Consider the following 20492-nt stretch of genomic DNA (forward strand, 5'->3'; position numbering starts at 1 on the left):
AGCCTCTGGTAGAGACACAACAAGAGGGCACAAAACCAACTTCAAATAAAAGATGAAACTGTCAAAAAATGTGTAACTAGAGAAAACTTCCATGGCAGAGCAATGGTTTTGCTTCTTCTTTCAAACTCAGTTAGTTCATCAGGATACCTGACATTTTCCTGTCAGACCAAGTAAAATGACACACACTCATACCCACAACTAATGAAAACACATGACTGTAATGGAGGCAGCCAGCTTTCCAAGTGTTCATATGGCTAATTCCAGCCATTGCCTGCCCTGATTTCATCACCTACCGCAGCCAAACACTTCCTGTCCCTACGCAACTGCTACAGCTTCCTAGATGGAACTCAAGCAACAAGCCTAGCACATGAAGTGCAAGGAAGCCAGCAAGAAAGCTTTTAGGGCTGGGAGGAAAAAGAAAGGAAAAAAAAAAAATCACCATTTCACAGATCAAGAATAGAGGCATGAAAATAATAAGTAACTTGTACACGGTCACAAAAGTCTCTGGCAGAGCCAGGGAAAAGAACCGAAATTTCTTTAATCCCTGCTCAGTCCCTTAAATACAAGGCTATTCTTCCTCTTCCTACTTGATATTGTGTCAATGCAGGAGTGTAGGTGTTGAAAGACTAACAAAAGGAAAGTAATAGTATGGTATTATGAGCTGAGAAACCTAATCTTTATCAGATACAGCAAATCTCTATGATGCTGCCTGCACTGGGAACTCTCTCTTTGTCCTGAATATGCTTTAAATTACTGGTATAATGTGTACTGGATATTGTTCCACTCTTATATTTATTCCACAAAAACCCCTGTGGCCTGCATGCGATTTTATCATTAGCTGGCAAGGTAATTTCAGGGCCTGGTTCTGCAATCATTCCATGAGCAATGCTGCCATTGAAGCTGGGACGTTCGGCATGCAAAGCAGCTGCCAATTCAGGGTCCCTGCAATGAAAAGGCCTTTTTCTATTTTAACTATTGTGGAATATTAGTGACAATACAGAGGAGGAGAAAAATTGCAGTGCAATTCTTTAAATGAGTTATTTTATACTATGACAAAATATAAAAGTGTGCTTGGAAAAACAATCTACACAAAGTATTGCCTATCGGATAAACCATGAGCTATTTTTGCTTCACCTATTAAAACTCAATAGAATAGAAAGTACTTGGTAAAATAGGAAAAAAAAATAATCTCTGTAGAAATAACAAATCATTGGCCGAGATTTACAAATTACCAACATGCCTCAAGACCACAAATGTTAATATTTTGCTTCCTTTGATTTCTTAGATATATGTAAAAAGTCCAAACTCATCCAAATCAACGAGGTTTCCAGAAAAATACGTTGAAAATATGTTTTTGTGCACAATGTCAATGACTCCTTTGTCTCAAGATCTCCAAAACCATATTCAATAAACAGATATTTTGAAGAGCAGGGCATTTTACTGTAAGATTTAGATGCTGATATAGATGCAGAAAGAGAACAAACTGTTTTTAACTTCACTAAAGCAATTGGAGAGAAGCCTTAGTCATAAAGAGAGGTCATGAAATCCCACTCTCTTAGCTAAGTAACAAACCTCCTGACTCTATAAATAAAATGGATCTAATGGAACGAAACTTTAATTTTGCACTGAGTCAGACACACCCAATCCCTGGTAGATCCCCCGATGTACCTGGTGTAAGAACATGGCCTGCAGTGCCCCCTCCTTCCCAGAGTAAGGGGCAAAGGAAATGCCACAGCAGAACTCCCTGAGGGAGGATCTGTCCCTCTGTAAGGCCACTTGACAACTCGGTGAGGAAGCCTCAACTACCGCCATGGAAAAACACAGCCAGAAAAGGCTCGCCTTAGAGCAGATCCTGTCCCCTGACAGAGGTTACCAGGGGCCCTGCATTAGGAACACTGGAAAAAGGTTCCATTCCCTCATACAAATGAGAACTTTTCACTCTCTTTTTACCATTTTCTCACCCATTGTCAGAAAGAGGCACAGATTTTACCTCATGAGCAGGCAAGACACAGAAAACACCACATCAGTACAATCATCAAAGCTGCTGATCGTCTACCACTTTCATCAGAGCTCCTTGATCACTAGAAGACCCATCTCACAAAAGGCTCAGGATCCAAACATATTAAAAAGTATCATTTTTATAGGTTAGATTTCATTTTCCCAGGCTCTCCTGTACAGCATCTCACAGCTTGCAGTTCTTATTTAAATACTTGAAAAAGTAAGAAACTAGAATTAAAAAAAAGAAACCTCGCCTCTGAGAGCCTGGGAATGCTGAGTCTTCCACGCAGACAGTGCCAGATCTGTAATCTGCCTCAGTCCCCCAGTTCCACCACGGTACACTCATAAACAGCAAGTTGCATCCAGGGTGAGGACAAAAGCGGAAGCAGACTTTTCCTTTCTCTGCTCTCCGCACACATTTTGCTCTGTCCATGAATTGTCCTGCATTCCTGCAAACCCACAGGACACCACAACCTGCAGCAAGTGCAATCACGTCCCGCTGGGCCACAGGGCTCCTCCCAGCTCCCATCCTATGGCAACACATTCCTGACATGGAAACTGCGCAAAATTCCAGCTCCTTTGTGAGGGGAAAGCGCCATCTAATTAGAGCCCATGTGCAGGGAAGCATCTGGCTGGGAGCAGCGGAGCGGCGGCTCCGGAGCTGTCGTGGAGCCCAGGCGGGAGCGCCCGGAGCTGCCCGGGGCACGGGGCCAGCAGCGCGGCTGCGGGCTCTGACAGGCAGCAGATGGGCAGGGAGCGCCGGGCCTGCTCCCCTCCAGACCCACGCGCCCTCAGAGATCAGCCAGAGCTCGTACAAGTCCTCCTCATCTGCCCTGGAACCTCTGGCTTCCACCAAGGAAACACAACTGAACGTGCCAACGTTTCCACCACCAGAGTCCACAGGCAGGGCCTCCATCCTGTCTATGTAACGGTGATGCGAAGCTGCAACAACTGACAAAACATGATGCAAATATTTTAAAAATAATTCATTTTGATGCTTTATTGTGGCATTCACTTACAACTGCATTCTTGGAAAAATGCACAGGAATTTCTGTGATTCATGCAGTGCATGATTCCATCTTGGCTGGGGAAGTTTGATGCTGTTTTAATTACTAATAAAGTAAAACAAACGTTCCCCTACACATGCAAAAGAATTTTTAATAACAATAAAAGAATTGTTAATAATGATGTCTGTCATTGTGGTGACCTCACAGCTTGGAGGCCCTATTTTCTGTTAATAATTTTCAGTTACGTGAATACATATTTTTTGTTCCAAATTCCTTTTTCAACTCAAGGGCTTCCGTTCACATTAGCTCAGCAGCCTGCTAAGAGTATCTTCAAGGGAAAGAGAGTTGACTAAAGTCCATGAAAACTCATCACTTTGGCTGGAAAGCCCATTCATTCACACAGGCACTGCCCATGCCTTGCAGGAGGCACATCATCTTCTACACATTTTAGAAGATGAATTTTCCAGGAAAACATTTTTTTCTTGCCTCAACTCCCTCAGAAAGATGGCCAGCTTGTGAGTGCAGCTGCCTGCAGCCCCGGAGAATCCTGCAGCCCAATATTCATATTCCACAAGGCAGAGTATTGCAGGGAACTAACCCGAAGCCAATTCTTGCCAGTGCCAGAGAGAAGCTGCTGCATGGCTGCTGGGAATGCTCACAGCAGGCACTGCCTGCAGAAGCTTCAGGAATGCTGGCTGCTGAGGAAAGAGTTCCTAAGGAACAGCCAAGGCTGACTGTGGACACGGGTACAACGCTGGGACCCAAACACACACAGAACTTTCCGGAGCTGCCTCAGCAGCACCGCCAATAACCAACAACGTTCAGCGCTCTAAATTTCCCCAAGTCTCCATGAGGTATTGACCAGGAATTGCTACGGCTCAGAATCACCCTGAACACTTCATTAGCACAGTTACTGCCTGCTCCATTGATCACTACAAGTGTATTTTTCCATGTTTCTATTTTAGCAGTACTAAATTACATTGCTTCAAACACAGAAGTTGCTCATCACCCAACGGTGCGCTATGTCCGGCTATCGCTGTGTTTGACATGTAGCAGCAACTTCAGCTCATTTTTTAGGATGCAGCAAAACACTCCGGAACTTTTAAAAACATTTTTGTCACAAACAAACTGCTTCCCTCCCAGATCACATCCAACTTGATTAGGCATTAAATTTGCAACTGCCTATCCTTCGACCCTCTATAAATACTGGCAAAGGTTCCGAGCAGCTCTGCTGGTGCTGAAGAGTTAAAGCGCGGTGCTGTGGTCACTGTAAATAAGCAGTTTGGGTAAGCGATATTGCTGTCAGACACACAACGCTTTGCAGGTGTGGGCAATAATTAAAGGTTTCAGCACATCTACCTGGGTGAAGTATTTTTTACCTCCTATTCTGAGGAGGAAGCCCTCTCTGTGGAGAGCAGAAGAGCTCATTAATGAGGCTAATTAGGTGTAAAGGGGGTAGAGTCTGGCATCAGCTGCAGCTTATAGAAGCTAATCATTAAGCTCTGTAATCTCTACCCCAGAACAGCAGATGATCATGTTCCTAGGTGACTGATGTTGCTAAGAAAATTTCCAGCACCTGAGTACCTGACCAGATACTTTTTGGTGAGACCAAAAATTCCCTTAACCCTTTATGTGCCAGACAGCACAGTTGATATCATTTCCTCACTCATCAATTTTCTAACAATGAATATCCAATGAGATTCAGACTTGGCATGAGGCCTTTAATGGGATATATTTCAGAATTTAAAAAAACCAAAAAATCAATGCCATCGACAACTTCTGGAAAGGAAGAGCACAAAATAAAGGCTGATAGAGCAACACGTAAGAATAACAAAGATGTAATTGTAATTATTCAAGCAATAATGCTTGAAAAAGAGTGACCACATATAATCTCCTGAAGGTGAGTTCTCTGTGTAATTTCTTTGCATAGAGTACTGAGGGTAGTTACAATACCACAGGGATGAATGCCTTGTTCATAAATATGTTAAATAAAGATTTCATTGTACTAACCTAATTTGAAATGAGAAAAAGGACACCATTTCCATGGAGAGAGAATACATGTAAGCAGAGCTCAATCTAGAACTTGTTTCATAAAATGAATTGCAAAACCAGCATAATATTGTAGCACCTCAACATGAATTTTTGAGTTCATCAGGCAGAGCAGACCCTTTACTGGCAACCTGCTACTGATACCTTTTTTCCTCCAACTAAGCAGCAGATTTGAATAAAAATTTTTTAATATTCAATTCCATTTCAATGAGAAATAGAGTATTGGTTATGTCCATGTTACCTGTGGACCTGGACATGAACAGAACTAAATAATGTAAGTTGCTCAGAAGTGCCACTGGCTCTCGTTACCATCAGGATACGGATAAGTCACACTGGCAATCTGAGTTCTCTGAACATCAACAGAAAAAATATCTCCAACGATAACTAGCACCCTGTCTGCCAATACAGATGTCAGATGAATGAACTGGGTGATAAAATTGCTTTGTAGCCAGCATCCCATTATATTTAATAATTCTGCAGATATACTGTAAGGATCAAATCCCATTAGGCAATAGAGGTTTTTACAAATATTCTGAGCTAAGCACCTTGCCCAGTAGTGAACATCTGTGCTTCAGCTTCCCTGCTCTAGAACAACACCCAAGGAGTTTTTGGACAGGCCCAGAAACACTTGGTGAAGGGGGTGTTTGCATATCAGCCCAATCTGAACCAAGGCTTCTCCCGAGTATCTCTCCAATTTGCCCCAAACCAATACAAGCTTCCTCAGTATCACTTGATACGTGCTTGGCAGGATTATTGCCTATCCTACATCGAACACTACTTGTTTCTTTTAAACCTCTGCTGTTACAAACCCCACTCCACTGCCGGAGGTTTCTTGCACTGGAAGAAACAATGAGGAGTCTCTCCTCGTCTTCCTTCTTCAAACTGTCAGTGAGAGCCTTCCCTATAAATAATGCTACAAAATCGACTGACAGTATCCCTGGTATTCATCCAAGCAGACTGGACATCCTGTGGGGAAAACGTGCAGTGACGTCTGTAAGCAAGAGGTAAGTGTGGTCAGCAGAGGGGCAAGTACGTACAAGTGTCTGAATTAACCAGAGGGAAGGGCAAACCAGAACTACATTGCATTTTCATCAACAGTAACAACCTTTGTTTCCCTGAAGTCTAACTCCCACCATGATCAGATATGTGACAAAGCTGGTCTGCAGAGACAGCAAACTGTCCAGAGGACTGATTCCAAGATGTGGCACTATTTCTGTGCTGCTTTCCTATTCCTGAGACATGCTCCACTGTTCCTTAGCCATGCACACCCTTCATTTCAGTAATTAGCTGTCAGCACGGCCCGACAGCAACTTGGTATTGTCTGCTCAAATTGTATTAATGAAAACGCAATCCACTAAATGTCCTGGATGCACATCTGTAATTGTGTTACATGGAGAGGCTGGGGATGGGGGCAAACTGCAGCTTCTAAACAGGGCACTGTGATCAAGCACATTAATCTGTTATTTCTTAGGGATTTGACAACCAATTAATACTGCAGGGCTCCCTATACAGCAGTAAGAACCAGTGATCCAAGATCCAACAGTATGAGCTGTGCCTACCATTTGTGAACACAACATCCTTAAAGGCAGACACACAGGAACTACAGGTTGCACCATTGCAAAAGCCCTTTTTGTATTTAAAGATTCAAGAATCTGTACGTTGAAACCTAAATGTAGAACACTCAGTGTATACACCACACTAAGGAAAATCAAATAAACCCCAAGACCCTTATCAAACATGTAAGTTTTTGATGTTCTTGAAGAATACAAAATTAAGTTGATAAGCCCTTGTAAACTGATCTTTGTCAGTCAAGACATTGCACCATTTTCTGTTTCATGTTCTCCATCACCAAAGACTTTTCCAAAGAACAGGGCTTGGACAAGATTAAAAAAAAAATCAAGAAAAACACATAATAAAGATATCCTGTGGGTATAATAATCTTCGGAAAACTTTCATGTCAGTTCTGACTGCAAAATTGCTATTAACATTTAATTAAAATTGAGCCCAATAAGCTATGACAAGATAATGGCTGGAAACATGGCTTTAGGGCAGAGTGAGGATATCTGGAACTCCGGCTGGATGTGATGCTTTATTTTTGGTTACATTTGGCAACTATTGAGATTTCTGAAACACAACGTAATTATAATGATCTACAGAAATTCACAGAAGAGAAAAGAACAGCACTGCATTTCAGCTACCTCAGAGATTTTTAGGACTCCAGTACCACCTAACCCTTAATTTCATTCATGTTCACACCCACACCGAACAACACTCTTTTTCAACTAAAAAGCCCCTGCAAGCCCCTCCTAAACAATTTAATATTTCGTTACTTATCCATAAAAAACCTATTAATTTCCTCTCAGAGGCAGGAATTCTTTTTGTATCATTTACCTCCATAGTTGAAGGCAACAATCCCACAGACCTGAAGCAGAAACTGTCGAGAGCTTTGGGAATGACCCTGACTCAGGGAAATCAATGGTCCTTTACTGGAGACAGCTTCACTGCTCACCCTGAAAACTCACTGTAAGAGAGCTGAACTGCAATTCATTGAACATGTAAAGGAGGGCACGTGAGTGACATTTGGAAGAGAACACACAGTCCAATGTTAGCTTCAAATCCCCAAATGAGGGGGCACACATGGATGTTCTTAAATCAAGCAGTCCTCCCCACGCCACCGCTCCAGAACAAAACGTGTTTAGAGTTCGAGAGATACATTTGGGGAAAATATTGACATACTTGTTACAACCAAAAAAGTTCCTTTAAGCATGAACTCCTTCGGTTGGGCTCAGTTTCAGTACCAAATAATTTACAAGCCCTCTCCCTTTGTGTAAATGCTGGTTAGGTGCTGTTAATCCCAAGTACTGCTGTGACCAAGGGCAAAGAGCAGAGCCAAGCAGCACCATCCCTGTCCCTCAGCACAGCCTGCACCTCCTCTGCTTTTACTGCCAGCCACACAGCAACCACTCAACACGCCTCCAGCTGTAGGCAGGAAACTCAGGTAAGCAACAGCATTCCCATTCTTGACTGCTTTCAAGTAAAATATTCTCATGTGTAATAAGAAAGCAATTTTAGATAGAGATATTTTTTATTTTTTGTATATTCTTGAGACTATGTTGAGAATATGTAATAAATCATTGGTTGCCAAATGGGGGCATGAGCTTTATCCATACAAGTACAGACAGATCCCAAGGAAAGGCATAGTAATCACACATATAATCCTCAGAAATTGCTTTCATTTTCACCATTAATCCTCTCTAAGAAAAAATGTTCTGGACATACAGACTTTAACTACTGCTTGGAGAGTTTCACCTAAATAATTCTTTCACATATTTTTCTTTTCACTGAGCACCAGGAATAAGCAAAGTACATATATAATCTACAGCTTTTAAAAGGCACTCAAACTCTTGGCACCTTCATTTCCACGGTACTTCCAAGAATCCTGTATTAGCTGCTAGCTTTGTGTAACACTTGATTCCAAATTAATGTAATACATCAAAATAATGTAATGTCGATAACAACTTTAACACTTTAGGAATCAACAACATGTATTTACGATATACACTGAACAGGCAAACAGTTACATGAGCTCCACTATAAAATTTCTTATTATATAAATCACTAAGCTAAATACCGCATCAGGAATTATTCAAAAGACAGCTATACTTGGACACAAGAGTAACCTTTAAGGAGTTAAAATGTCCTCAACTACAAGTCAAGTTGAAACTTATTTAATTAGGTTCTGTATTTGAAAAAATGAAATAAATTCTTTCATTAACTAAACCAAACTCCCTTAAAGGCAACAATATGTTCCCTCTCTGTCAGGACAGAGCGCAATGAAATCTTTATTTTAATTGGGGTTAGCTAAGGGGCCATTTGGCTTCAGATGCTTTGTTTATCAGCCCTAAGCTTTACAGCTTAGCCAGGACTTGAAATATTTTACTACAGAATTATTTCATTAAAAAAAAAATTAGAAAAAAATTATCTATAGCTATACTCTTGCAAGGAGTATTTTCTAGAGATAATTTGAAATGTGCATTTTGAAAGCTGAAGTCCAAGTGCAAGGTCCCTCCCAGCAGCCCCTGGTCTCCCTGAGCGCTGCTGGGGTGGATGTGCCGGGCACTGCCCGTCCCACGGGCCCGCACTGAGCCGGGCCCTGGCTGCCCTGAGCACGCCAACAAAACCCCCCCTCTGTGGAGGCTCCTCTCAACTTTCATACAGAAGCCTTCCACCTGAAAAGCTTAGCTGATCACTTCAATTTTAAGACAAAGCAAATGAATTCTTAGCTGATAGAGGGTGCCTTTTCCCTGTAATAAACTGATCTACAAATCGCAGGCATCTCCAGTAATACAGTTACTGAAAATCCCACGGAAACAGCTATCAAAGGAAGGGACAGTGAACAGGAACTCTGCAAAATCACAGCCCCAGTTCGCTCCAAAGTGCAGCCAAAATTTTTTAAATAATCCAGAAAAATGTCCTGTGTTATTGTAAAGATCAAGCTTAGGATGGATTTTGGACTTATTCCTTATTAAAATTCCAAGCACTAGAAGTGTTCCTAAAACTGAAATGAAACTTAAAAAAGAAGAAATAAAGAAAACTCCAAGCCTAATTTCCACAAATGAAATACATCTAATGATATTTTCATACTATTTTCTCCTGGATCTCTAAAATGTGATGAGTCAGATCCCTTTTTTTCCCCTTTCAGAATTACAAACCTGATATAATTTGTAATTGTCTTCTGGAGGCCACTGGTGTTATGTTGCTGACAGTTTTATACATATCACATAACACAGCTCACCACATACATTATTTTAGTTAAAAACTATGGCAACAGTACGTTATTAATTCCAGTTCAAGAATTCTATTATATTTTAAAACCAAACCTTAAGTCTTTGTTTTGTCATCAGAAACAAAAGCATTGCTACTGACTCTGGAAGAATAAAGTTTATTTCAAACTAAACACTGAGATTTGTGCTTGACCTTTATGCTAACTGAAAGAAAACATAGCAATTCTAACTTAAAAGTATTATTCATATATATTTTTTAATTTCTTCTCTAGACAGCTTTGTGCATACCTGCTCTGTACTGTTTTCTCATGAGAACTATAATAAATGAGCTGCTTCTGCAACTTCACAGCAGGTATTTTGATTTGAGAGTAATCACAGTTTTCTCTACAATCTTTATACAATTCATGTCCTGATCATCCAACAAATAAGTAAAAGATTTAAATTGACATCAATATGTATACCTTTCTCTAACAGTGCAAACTAATTGTGTATCTCTAAATGAGAAAAATGTTTATTAAAAAAAAAAACCTAGTGAATATACCAACTATTGAGTTCAAAGCAAAGACACCACATGTGTCTAAATAAATATCAAGGAAGTGTCAGAGGTAAATGAGGAGAGACCAGGTGAAATGTGTGTGATGTGTTAATTGTATTCAAAAAAATAATAGAGCAAGACAGAGAAGCTGAACTTCCAATTATCATAATGGTATCTACTTCACAACACATTTTCAAACTTGAAAGAGACATTTTATACCATAGGAATTCTGAGCAGAATACCTCCAGCTGTGCTCTGCATAAATCTTGCACGCTGTACATACACAGTTTATTTAAATACCAAGTAAAGTTATGACTTACAAAATGCATATTTCAGTCACAATAGAATATCTGTCATTGCCAGAGCTGCTACTCACTGAATGAAAGTCTCAGAAAACAATGAATTAAATTAGAAAAAGATAAGAAAGGACAGAATGTTTTCATTTGATGTTTTACCAGACTGAAGTACTGTGCGTTTTAAAGAACAATGTACTTATCAGCCCTCTGCAGAGTTTACATTTTTGTGTTCCCCAAAATAGAATAAGGAAGAAAAAAAGGGGTCCCCAATGTGAGACTAAGTTTTGCCTATACAGCGTTTTGGCCACGAGCCAGAATCCATCTGTCACTGATGCCTTCCCAGAGCAGAATCAACGCTCCGCGTGAAGAGCGGCTGCCCAGCTCTCCGAGGGCACGCAAGAGCCAAAGCAGGAAGGGGCCTTGGTCCCCTCCTGTTTCCCAGGGCACACACGAGGTTCCCTGAGCCCCAGGGCAGTGTCAGAATCTCCCACACGCCACTGTCAGCCCTGGCTCAGGAGCAAACGGCTCCTTCTGCCTCCAGCCCACTGCATTCCAGGTGTCACTGTACGAGCTCTCACCCAGCTATGCAAATCCTTACAACTAAAGGGATTTATTGCCTCCCTTGGTGCCACACCAGGACAAATTGCACACTCCCATTCATACACAACATACACCGTGAAAGCCCAGAGTGGTGTGGCTTCTCTATTCTGTTTCTAACCCAATTAAATATTTTATTTTTTATCATAATTTCATCAACTTTATCTGCCACTGAAGGCTACTTCAGAAATCCAAATACCAAAATCTTTTCCACCATCTTCTGTCAATGGAAGTGATACTTTCTCTTCAGCTGTACAGCTGCTCACACTACTGAGAATGTTCACTCCTTGCCACCTGCCTAAAAGGTCCTTGGGGTGGGGTTTTTCATGGGTTTGTGTGTGTTGGTGGTTTTTTCCCCCTAATACCAGATACAACAGCTCATTTAAAAAAACACACAGTCACTGAGTGCCTCACACAGAAGCTGAATTCAAGGGTGATGTTATTTTCTGCTTGGTGTTTGTTTATGTGCCTCCTTGTTCCCCTCCAAGTCCCCTGCGCTTTATTAGTTCAGGAAATATCTCCAAGTTCTCCTGCACGGAGGCATTTGCACGAGGCTGTGCACTCACAATTAGAACTGAAGTATCAGGAGACAACACAGTGAAAACACAGGCAAGAGCCAGCCTAAAACAAACAACCAAAGGCTTGAAACAAATTGAGAAGAAGCAAAACCAAGCGCATCAAATAGCACAAACCCAGAATCAGGTGTGAGAGGCACAGGCAAGCAAGTGAATATCCAAATCCTCGCCCAGCAAAGCTGACAGAGCACAGACTGCTGCTCCCTGCACAGCCTGCCCTGCAACAGGGAGATTGAGAGGCTTTGGAACAAAGCTCCTTTTATTTCTGCAGCAGCACCAGAAGAGGCAGAGTGACCTGATCCAGGCTGACGGCTGAACGCACAGCTTGCATGGGGGCTGCAAAGTTACTCACACAACACAGCCACAGACGGCTCTCACACTGCTCCGTGGTTCCACAGACTGAGCGACCACAAACCCCGAAACAGCCGCAGGAAGCAGGTAAACATGAATAACCTCAAAGCAGACCTATGCACATCATCATTCTGCACACTCAAAGGAAATTCACACTTCTGCTATTACTGCATAGTGAGATAGAGCACCCCATCCCTGTGGGCAAACTTCCTACACCCAAAACCATTCCCATGATGGATTTTAGGGGGGGGGTGTTTGCTACTTTTGCTTTGATTTGGGTTTTGCTGGAGTTTTTCTTAACATGTATGATGGGCAGGGAGGTCTGCATGCACCTTTCTGGGCACAAACACCACAGTCAGCAGAGGGTGATGTTAACTTTCTCAAATATCACTTTGTATTACCTTCCCCTCAGAATCCTGGGTTCCCCCTCCCCGTAGCGTGGCATACGGAATTAGATAACAGAGGATCTTATAACAGTTTGGAAATTACAAAACAATTCTATTTACTACATACCAGACTGCTGGAAGAGATTAAAGAAAATGTCTTTTCAGGTTCATTAACATATGTATATCTCAACAGACTTAGATGTAGAATAATAAATGCCATTTTGAAGAACAGTAACTGTTTGTTAGAAAAAGAGCCATTTTTAAGGTTTAAAACAGCAAAAGCAGAAATTTGTCTATAGCAACAGTAAGGCTTTGAGAGGAACAGCAACAGAATTGAAATGAAAACAAACATCACACAGAAAACAAACAAAACTGTGTTTCCCCACTAAATCTTTTCCAGTCAGTGACTGTGAATTCAGCACTTCCCATAGATGGTAAAACATAGCAGTAGTTACAGGTGGCTTCTAAGGGAGGTTGCTGAAACCTTGGGTCTTTAAAATGTCACAAAACACAGAATCTTCAGAGTAGGAAGAAAAAAGCCTTAAATTTCAGTTCCAGGATATACAGAAACTCAATTTATGTCCATTTTTATCACAAAAAAATCAGATTTTACACACTGTCAGTGCCATTCTTGTTGTTTACTCCTGTCAGTAAAGTCACCAGGATGACACTTGGAAATTACTGTCATTTAGGCATTCCTAGACTGTCTCTACAGGGATGGATTTGAGAGCTCAACCACTTGAACGGGAAAAGAGTAAAGACGGGTAGGAGAAAATTCCTGGTGCTGTACATCAGCACTGACTTCAAACAGAACACAATAAAACTGCAAGCAAAACAAAAAGTTCTATTTAACTAGCTTCTGCTCACTGTTTCCCCTACAGCTTGGGGTGCATTTGAACAGGTCTGTGCACAAGTTATATAAACATTGGGGATCATCCTCCTTCATGTTTTCTACAGATGGACAAACACACAAAGCTCTGAACTGTGGAGACAGCTCTGGTGACAGGGAAGTATTACTGTGCATGCAGTGTGTGCCTTTAAAATATACATGCAAGGGAAAGAAGCTAGGCAGAAGATGGCCATGGAGAGGAAGGAACTGGGATGTGGCAATTACTGGGAGTTGGAAATGACTATTTACTCTTCCACTGAATAACTTAAAAAAATAATTCACCATGGCAACAATCATACTTCATAGTAGATAAAGCACTGAATGCTACAAAGCCTTTGCAAAATGAATTATGCACCAGTACGTAGCATGCACTTGCTTTATATTACTGCACACACATTCCAACAAAATTTCCTTTTTGACTCATCTGGCATTTGCTTTTTTACTCTGCACCCAATATCATATACTTTTCTGACTGTGATCTCATGAATCTGGAGCTGTTGAAGGCATTTATTGTGTCTGTTCCAGAGATTCCTGTAAAATTATTAATGCACTAATTATCTCCTTAAGTTGAATTGTTATGTTGAAAAAGAAAAAAAACTTATTTCCTCCTATTCAAAATGGTTTCTTCCCCCACCATTGCTCAAATTGCATCGTATTTTGAGAAAATTCATATCAAAATTAGAATTATGAAAATTGGTAGTACATTGTCCTCTCCATTTAAAATCCAAATATAAATTATCAGGCTTTGACAGGACAACAGAACTTAGACACCAATGTGCACATAACACACATTCCTCCACCAGTGTAGTTCAGCTAAAGCAGTGTGAAAACTGGAGGACATAAAACATCTGTGAGTTTCAATAAGTAGTTTCATATTAAGATCAGCAGTTCACAAATTAGAAAGTAAGTTCAGCAACAGAAACACACAAAAAGCGTGGAAATAAAAAGGCTCATTGACTCTGCCTCTGATTTCCTGCTTACCCTTAAGTGGATGCATCCAAGGAATATTTAGGTTAAATTTAAACCAAATCAATTCAGAACAATGCAAATAACCAGAAATTATCCAGTTTACAACTAATGGTTGCTCAGGCAAATAAACCTGAATAAAACTAAATAATTAGCCATGAAGACAAAGAGAATTAATTGATGCTTCACTGCAGAGTCACTTATCCTCAGCAGTTCCCACTGCATGCAAGGAGGTACCAGTAGTCATGCTCCCAGCTCCATGTGGAAGGTGTAGCTCATGGAGGAGTATTTACAACACGGAAACACGATGCAATCCAGTGCTTTCCTACAGGTACCAGCCCTGTCAGAAGCACTGCAGTGCCAGAGAACAGGCAGAACTCTGTCATTTGGGATGCCCGCACGTCCCAGCAGAGCCTGGAGTGCAGCTGCCACGCGAGACGGGGACAAACCCCGCAGGGCTGAGGCTGCAGCAGCAGCACCGCCCGGCAGCCCCACATCCTGCTGGGTCACCCCCACCCCGCTGCTCTGGGCCAGCCCAGCCCAGCTTACCCCGACCCACAGGTGGGGGCTGATCTTCACCAGCACTGCCAGAGTCCGACCGCAGCGCCTGGAACCACTAGGTGTCAGCAGAAGAAAGAGCACGGCCACGGCTCCCGTCCCGAAAATCTGAGCCTGGCTTCCCAACATCCCCAACTGCTCAGTCCTACCAAGCACCCTTACACACACCTCGTACTCACACAGATTGTTCCACCCTTACACACACCTCGTACTTATATAGATTGTTTCACCCTTACACACACCTCGTACTCACAGATTGTTCCACCCTTACACACACCTCATACTCATATAGATTGTTCTGCTGAACACAACCTACTTGTGTGAATTCAGTATTTAGAAGAGATAAAAACATTCCCTCTGCAAACAACAAAAAAATTGGGAATTTGAGAAAGGTCATTCAAGTGAACAAAATGCTCACACTGATGTCACCAGCAGACATTTAAGGCACATGCATCAGGACAATCTGCCTCAGCAGAGCCCCGTGAACACCCAGCTGCTGCTGAGTTTGACTGGACCTGAGAGCACCAGAGCTTTGTGGGCTGTAAGCACATCACACCCAGCAGATACCCCTCTGCATTTAAAACTGGCTTAGTGCAGCTGCAGGAAACACTGTAGGAAACAGCACTGCAGTAGTTGTTTTGTCAAGTAAATATTACCATTATTACTATGTTTGCCCACTGTATACCTGGATATGTTTTTTCATGCAATTTCTAGTTACCAAAGGCCTCAGAAAGTTCATGGAAACAGAAACTCTCTGCCAGTGTTCTGTTTATATGTACATTACACAACCTTGTATCTCTAAAGTAAAAGCCTCTGAACAGAACAAGAGCTCTGACTATGCTAAAGTACAATAATGGGAATGTAGAGCCTGCTCAGTGACACATTCTGGGCCTACACAGAATAATGAAAAATAGATTCACACCATTTATCCCAGAAAGTCAGCTCATACCAATGAGACAGTCTATGAAATTAAATTGTCTTATGAGACAGAAACTATGAAAGGAGGAAAATGTATTCTGTATGTACTTCTTTGAATGCATTTTCTAATTATTGATGATTTTAAAGAACAGTCAGGTTTCTGGGGTTATAGGACATGAAATGCAAAGAACCACCTCATGTTTGGTATTACTTATGCCCTGTACTTACTCCATGTGAAGGTGATAAATGAACATGAAACACCTGCAAATTTGCTTTATCTAAATCTTAATACTGAAAGGTATAATCACAAATCAAACTTTTGATTTACAAAAAGCCTTAGGAAAAAAAGCCCTGAAATTTTCCACTTTCTGATTATTAAAGTCAATTTTATGACATATTTGTGCAGCTATATTTATAAGTTTTCTTTGATGGAATGAGAAGCAAACTAAACTATTTCTCTACTTCCTCAGGTTAGCTGTCCCTCAAAGTTGCACTTTCTAGGGCATACCACTGTCAGCTCATTTCAAATGTTCATCTTTAACATTCAGCCTTCAAAATACCAGATGGTATTTCCAGAACAGCAATTTAAATTTTTATTTTCCTTCATAAATCCCTTAACTAGTTAATCTCACACACACATCCAGGCAAAGCATACACCAATATTCCCAGAGTTGCCTGGCAACTACAGGGAGGAGCTGTGGAGAACAAGGAAGCCTGCAGGGATGGAGGGGAGTCAGTGTCTCCCCAGCAGGGATAAAGGAGGCTCACAGCCAGAGCGCCTCGCTGCTTCCATCTTTGTCATTTATACGGCCCCCATTTTAAATACCTCCAGGATTTCACCTGAGATGCTTCAAAAGCCCAGTTCTTACACACAGACACACACACAAGTCAATACAATTTATTTTTTCCACACACACAGATTCCCCCAGTAAGACGCGGAAGGACTTGTGCTGACTTGAAAAGTAATTTTTGAAACCTGAATATGAACTGTTGAAATGATTCTTATTTGATGGTAATAACTGGGCTGTTTAAAAGTCAGGCTGAGCTGTGTTTTCCTCCTGGCTTTAAAAATAACAAGACAAACTACAGTACTGGAGAGACTTTAGCTATGAAATCCTCCAGAAACACTATACCCATAGTCCAACTCTTGGCCAATTAACCATTTAACATCATGGTTAAAATTAAATTTTTCACACGTCTGCAGGCCAGACCTTTTCGTTAATCTTCAAAGAGCAGGAGAATGCCAAATACACCACCTTTTAACACAAAAACACAGTGAAGAGATGGGTTTTGCAGAGGAGGGAATGGTCAGCTCTGCACTAACCTCTTATGATCATTAATTTATTCTTTATTATCATCTCTCCTCTAATTCGACTGGTTTCAAAACCAAGCAAGACCCATACATTTCCATGTGAAGGTTTTTCCCTGTGTGATGGCTCATGCTTGTTGTATGTCTTTCATTTTGGAGACTTGAACACTGTTTTCAGTACTAGTCAGCCAAAGAGCCACCTTAGAAAGAGCAGGTTATGCTACACTTTGAATTGTTAGGTTTTTTCTCCACGACAGCTGCACATTTACATTTTATTCCAACTAATTGCCTACTTACAGGTTCAATTTTCAGGGCGTTTCTGTAGCTCCCAAAGAAAGCTGCTTGTGCTTTTAGAAACGCTCTTGCAACACCATCTCCAGTGGTTGTAGAGACTTTCTTCAATCTGTTCTTCAGTGCAGAGACCTGAAATCACACAGCAGGTCTAGATCACTCTCATATCACAAACAAAGAGCAAAACACTGGGGCACAGCTAAGTGAAAAATGTGCTAAGCACAGCAGCAGTTATGACAAAAGGTGACATTGTGAATTCAGAGATGAATTTTTCATTTCTAAGAGCATTACTTTTCAAGCTGTTTTGCTTCTCTAAGATTTGTTTGGATTCTATTCAGAAGCCAATAGGATACTAAAAGCTTCACTGAACCTGCCCTCCTACTTAAAATCGACTGTTAACATGCTGTTGAGTACTCTTTTAAAGGTAGTCTATGAAACTGTGTCACTCTTGATTAGAATCCATGAAATAATTGCAACTAAATTAATTCAAACATCATATTAGTAAGAGAAACTGCTCCACACTATCAGGCCATCCATCACCACCAAGGTAGGAATAAATCCTGAAGGTCTGAAGAATCTATTCGCCACAAATACAAGGGGTTTCTAAGGTTATATTCCCTCACATTTCAGAGCCCGAACGGGCAGTGACCCCGCCAGGGCCGCGTTCCCGGCCGTGAGGGCACCCTCAGCAGGCTCCCGGCCCAGCCGCCCTCCCGCTGCCCCTCAGCAGCACTCGGGGCAAACACGCACACCAGGCTCGGGGGCTCAAGGAGATGTGTACCCATGAGCAACAGGCTCCAATGTGAAAATTTATGTACTGGCAGTTACAGTCAGATAATGAGAAACAAAGAAACTTAAACATCATCCCCTGCCGCCGCCTTTCACCGGCCCAACTTCCCGCCCCAGCCCCGCCTCCCCTCCTCTGATGTCAATCCCGACAGCTTCTCCCACCTTTCGTTACACCTCACACTTTTCTCTCTGTGATCTGGGGCTTTTTTCTTGTTCTTACACATTTTTGGAGTTGTTTGCTGAGACCTGGCCGTGGCCAGGATCCGCTGTGTCCTGCCCCGGCCGCCCCTCAGGATTCCCTCACGGCGTCCTCACAGCCCCTCAGGATTCCCTAACGGCCCCTCAGGATTCCCTCACGGCCCCTCACGGCCCCTTCTGGCTCTCCCTCACGGCCCCTCATGGCCCCTCAGGATTCCCTCACGGCTCTCCCTCACGGTGGGCCCCTCATGGCCCCTCACGGCCACTCAGGATTCCCTCACGGCCTCTGGCGCCGCAGACAGAACCGGACACGCTGAGGTTCTGACACAGATCTCACAACGCAGAGCAAGACAAACCCAAATACCCGGGTGCTGGTTCTGGAAAGGAATTCAGCTGGTGCTTTTAGAGGCTGCGGCCATGCCACGCACAAACCCCGAGTTTAGTGAGATACCTGACACAGAAAACAGGCAGGAGCCACAATTTCGGGGGAAAGCAGAACAACAGGAAATCCCTAGTTAACCTGATTTGCAGGAGAACACGACTGACTCCATAAATATCCATATGATGAATTTAACAGAAAGAGCCAATAACTAGCAAATCTTCCTTTTCCAAATGCCATACTGGAAATCTCCATGGGGTAGCTCTGTGTACCTCATTCACACTGTGCAAGAAACACTGTAGGAATATTATTGACAGAGTGGGCAGATCCTCTAGAAGTGACCATAATTAACCGTGTTCAGAAAGTATGAATGACACCTCATAAAATATAAGCTGATGGTTCAAATATTCAAATTAACTTTCAAGACCTTCTTCCCATCCTCCAGCTCCCAATGAAAGCTTGCCCTGGCCTCATCCGTATCTCCAAAATCCTACAGATGAGTAGAATGTTCTCAGCCTTGGGGGTTGCCCAGAGCAGCCTGATTTTCCTGAGCTGTTTGTGAGTGCCTCAGTTCATCCCTAACTCGGCTTCCTCCTGCAGCAGCCTTGGCTTTGGGGCTCCACGGTGACTCCCTGTCGTGCTCCAGAGGTGTTAAATACAGAATCCATGCTGGGTACTACTGGCTTTTCTTTTAGATGTTATCTTTGCACTTGTGTTTACTAAAACACTCGCAAAGACATTTCCTTTTAAATCTTCTGCAGATTCTGCTGTAAAAGGCGTTTCATTATTTAGCATAACAGAAATAACCAAGAGCGTGTCCAGCACTGTTTATAAATCTGAATGCTTATGCCAATGATCCACGCATTAATGAGCCCACAAACCCATATTAACATAACACATGATACCAGATTTAGTCTGAAGCCCGTAAAATAAACTGACTCCTATTCAGTGAAATAACGTTCCTCAAGGAGTTCTGTAATCCTCTAAATATAAAAGCTTCACCAGATTTCCAAACCCAAACAGCATACTTCATGTTTGAAGGGGTCCAGACTTGTAAGGTTGAAATATGCTTTTATTTTCTATATTAACTTATATAAACTATTTAAAGGTAGTTCTTAAAAGTGTAATAAAATATCCAGAGCTCTGAGAAGCTTTCAAATCCACCTCCAACATTGTTATAAGGCATTTCTGTAAACATTCACATGAAGATACAGAACCTTCTGTCTATATAGAAGGAAAAAGCTCTATGCTTTGTTTTAAACAAACCAGGAGTTCAGAGGGCTGGTCACAGCCTTTGTGTGCTTCAGCTCCCCTGTTTGGGACAGAAGTAGAACATTGACTGGTATTTTGCTACTTCCTCAAACACTGTAGGATGTCCATTTTATATATACGTGGGATTACTGCAATAGGCATGCCAATTTTGTAACAAAAAAATGTTAACGACATATTTAAATATACTAACAAGTAGCAAAAAAATCCACCCCAAAACACCCTCATGTGTACTCTGTGGAAAAAAAATAGTATGTAATATAAAGTAGACTATACAAGCAGAATTAGGGTTGTTTCCTGCCTAAAGAGACAGTGATACTTTAAAAAAAAAACTCAAATTGTGACCAT

The 20492-nt window shown here is 41.8% G+C and overlaps 1 protein-coding gene across 7 annotated transcripts in view; it reads right to left on the reverse strand.

Annotated features, from left to right (window-relative positions):
• DENND1A (DENN domain containing 1A) overlaps nucleotides 1-20492 on the reverse strand; it is a 153168-nt gene that overhangs the window by 40401 nt on the left and 92275 nt on the right. For all 7 annotated transcript variants that reach the window (XM_074556169.1, XM_074556166.1, XM_074556168.1 and 4 more), the window contains exon 13: nucleotides 17516-17641. In XM_074556169.1, coding sequence (XP_074412270.1) covers nucleotides 17516-17641 — 126 coding nt within the window. The remainder of the gene's footprint in view (nucleotides 1-17515; nucleotides 17642-20492) is intronic.

This window comes from Zonotrichia albicollis, chromosome 21 (assembly GCF_047830755.1).
Source record: "Zonotrichia albicollis isolate bZonAlb1 chromosome 21, bZonAlb1.hap1, whole genome shotgun sequence".
In the NCBI taxonomy this organism is placed as follows: domain Eukaryota; kingdom Metazoa; phylum Chordata; class Aves; order Passeriformes; family Passerellidae; genus Zonotrichia; species Zonotrichia albicollis.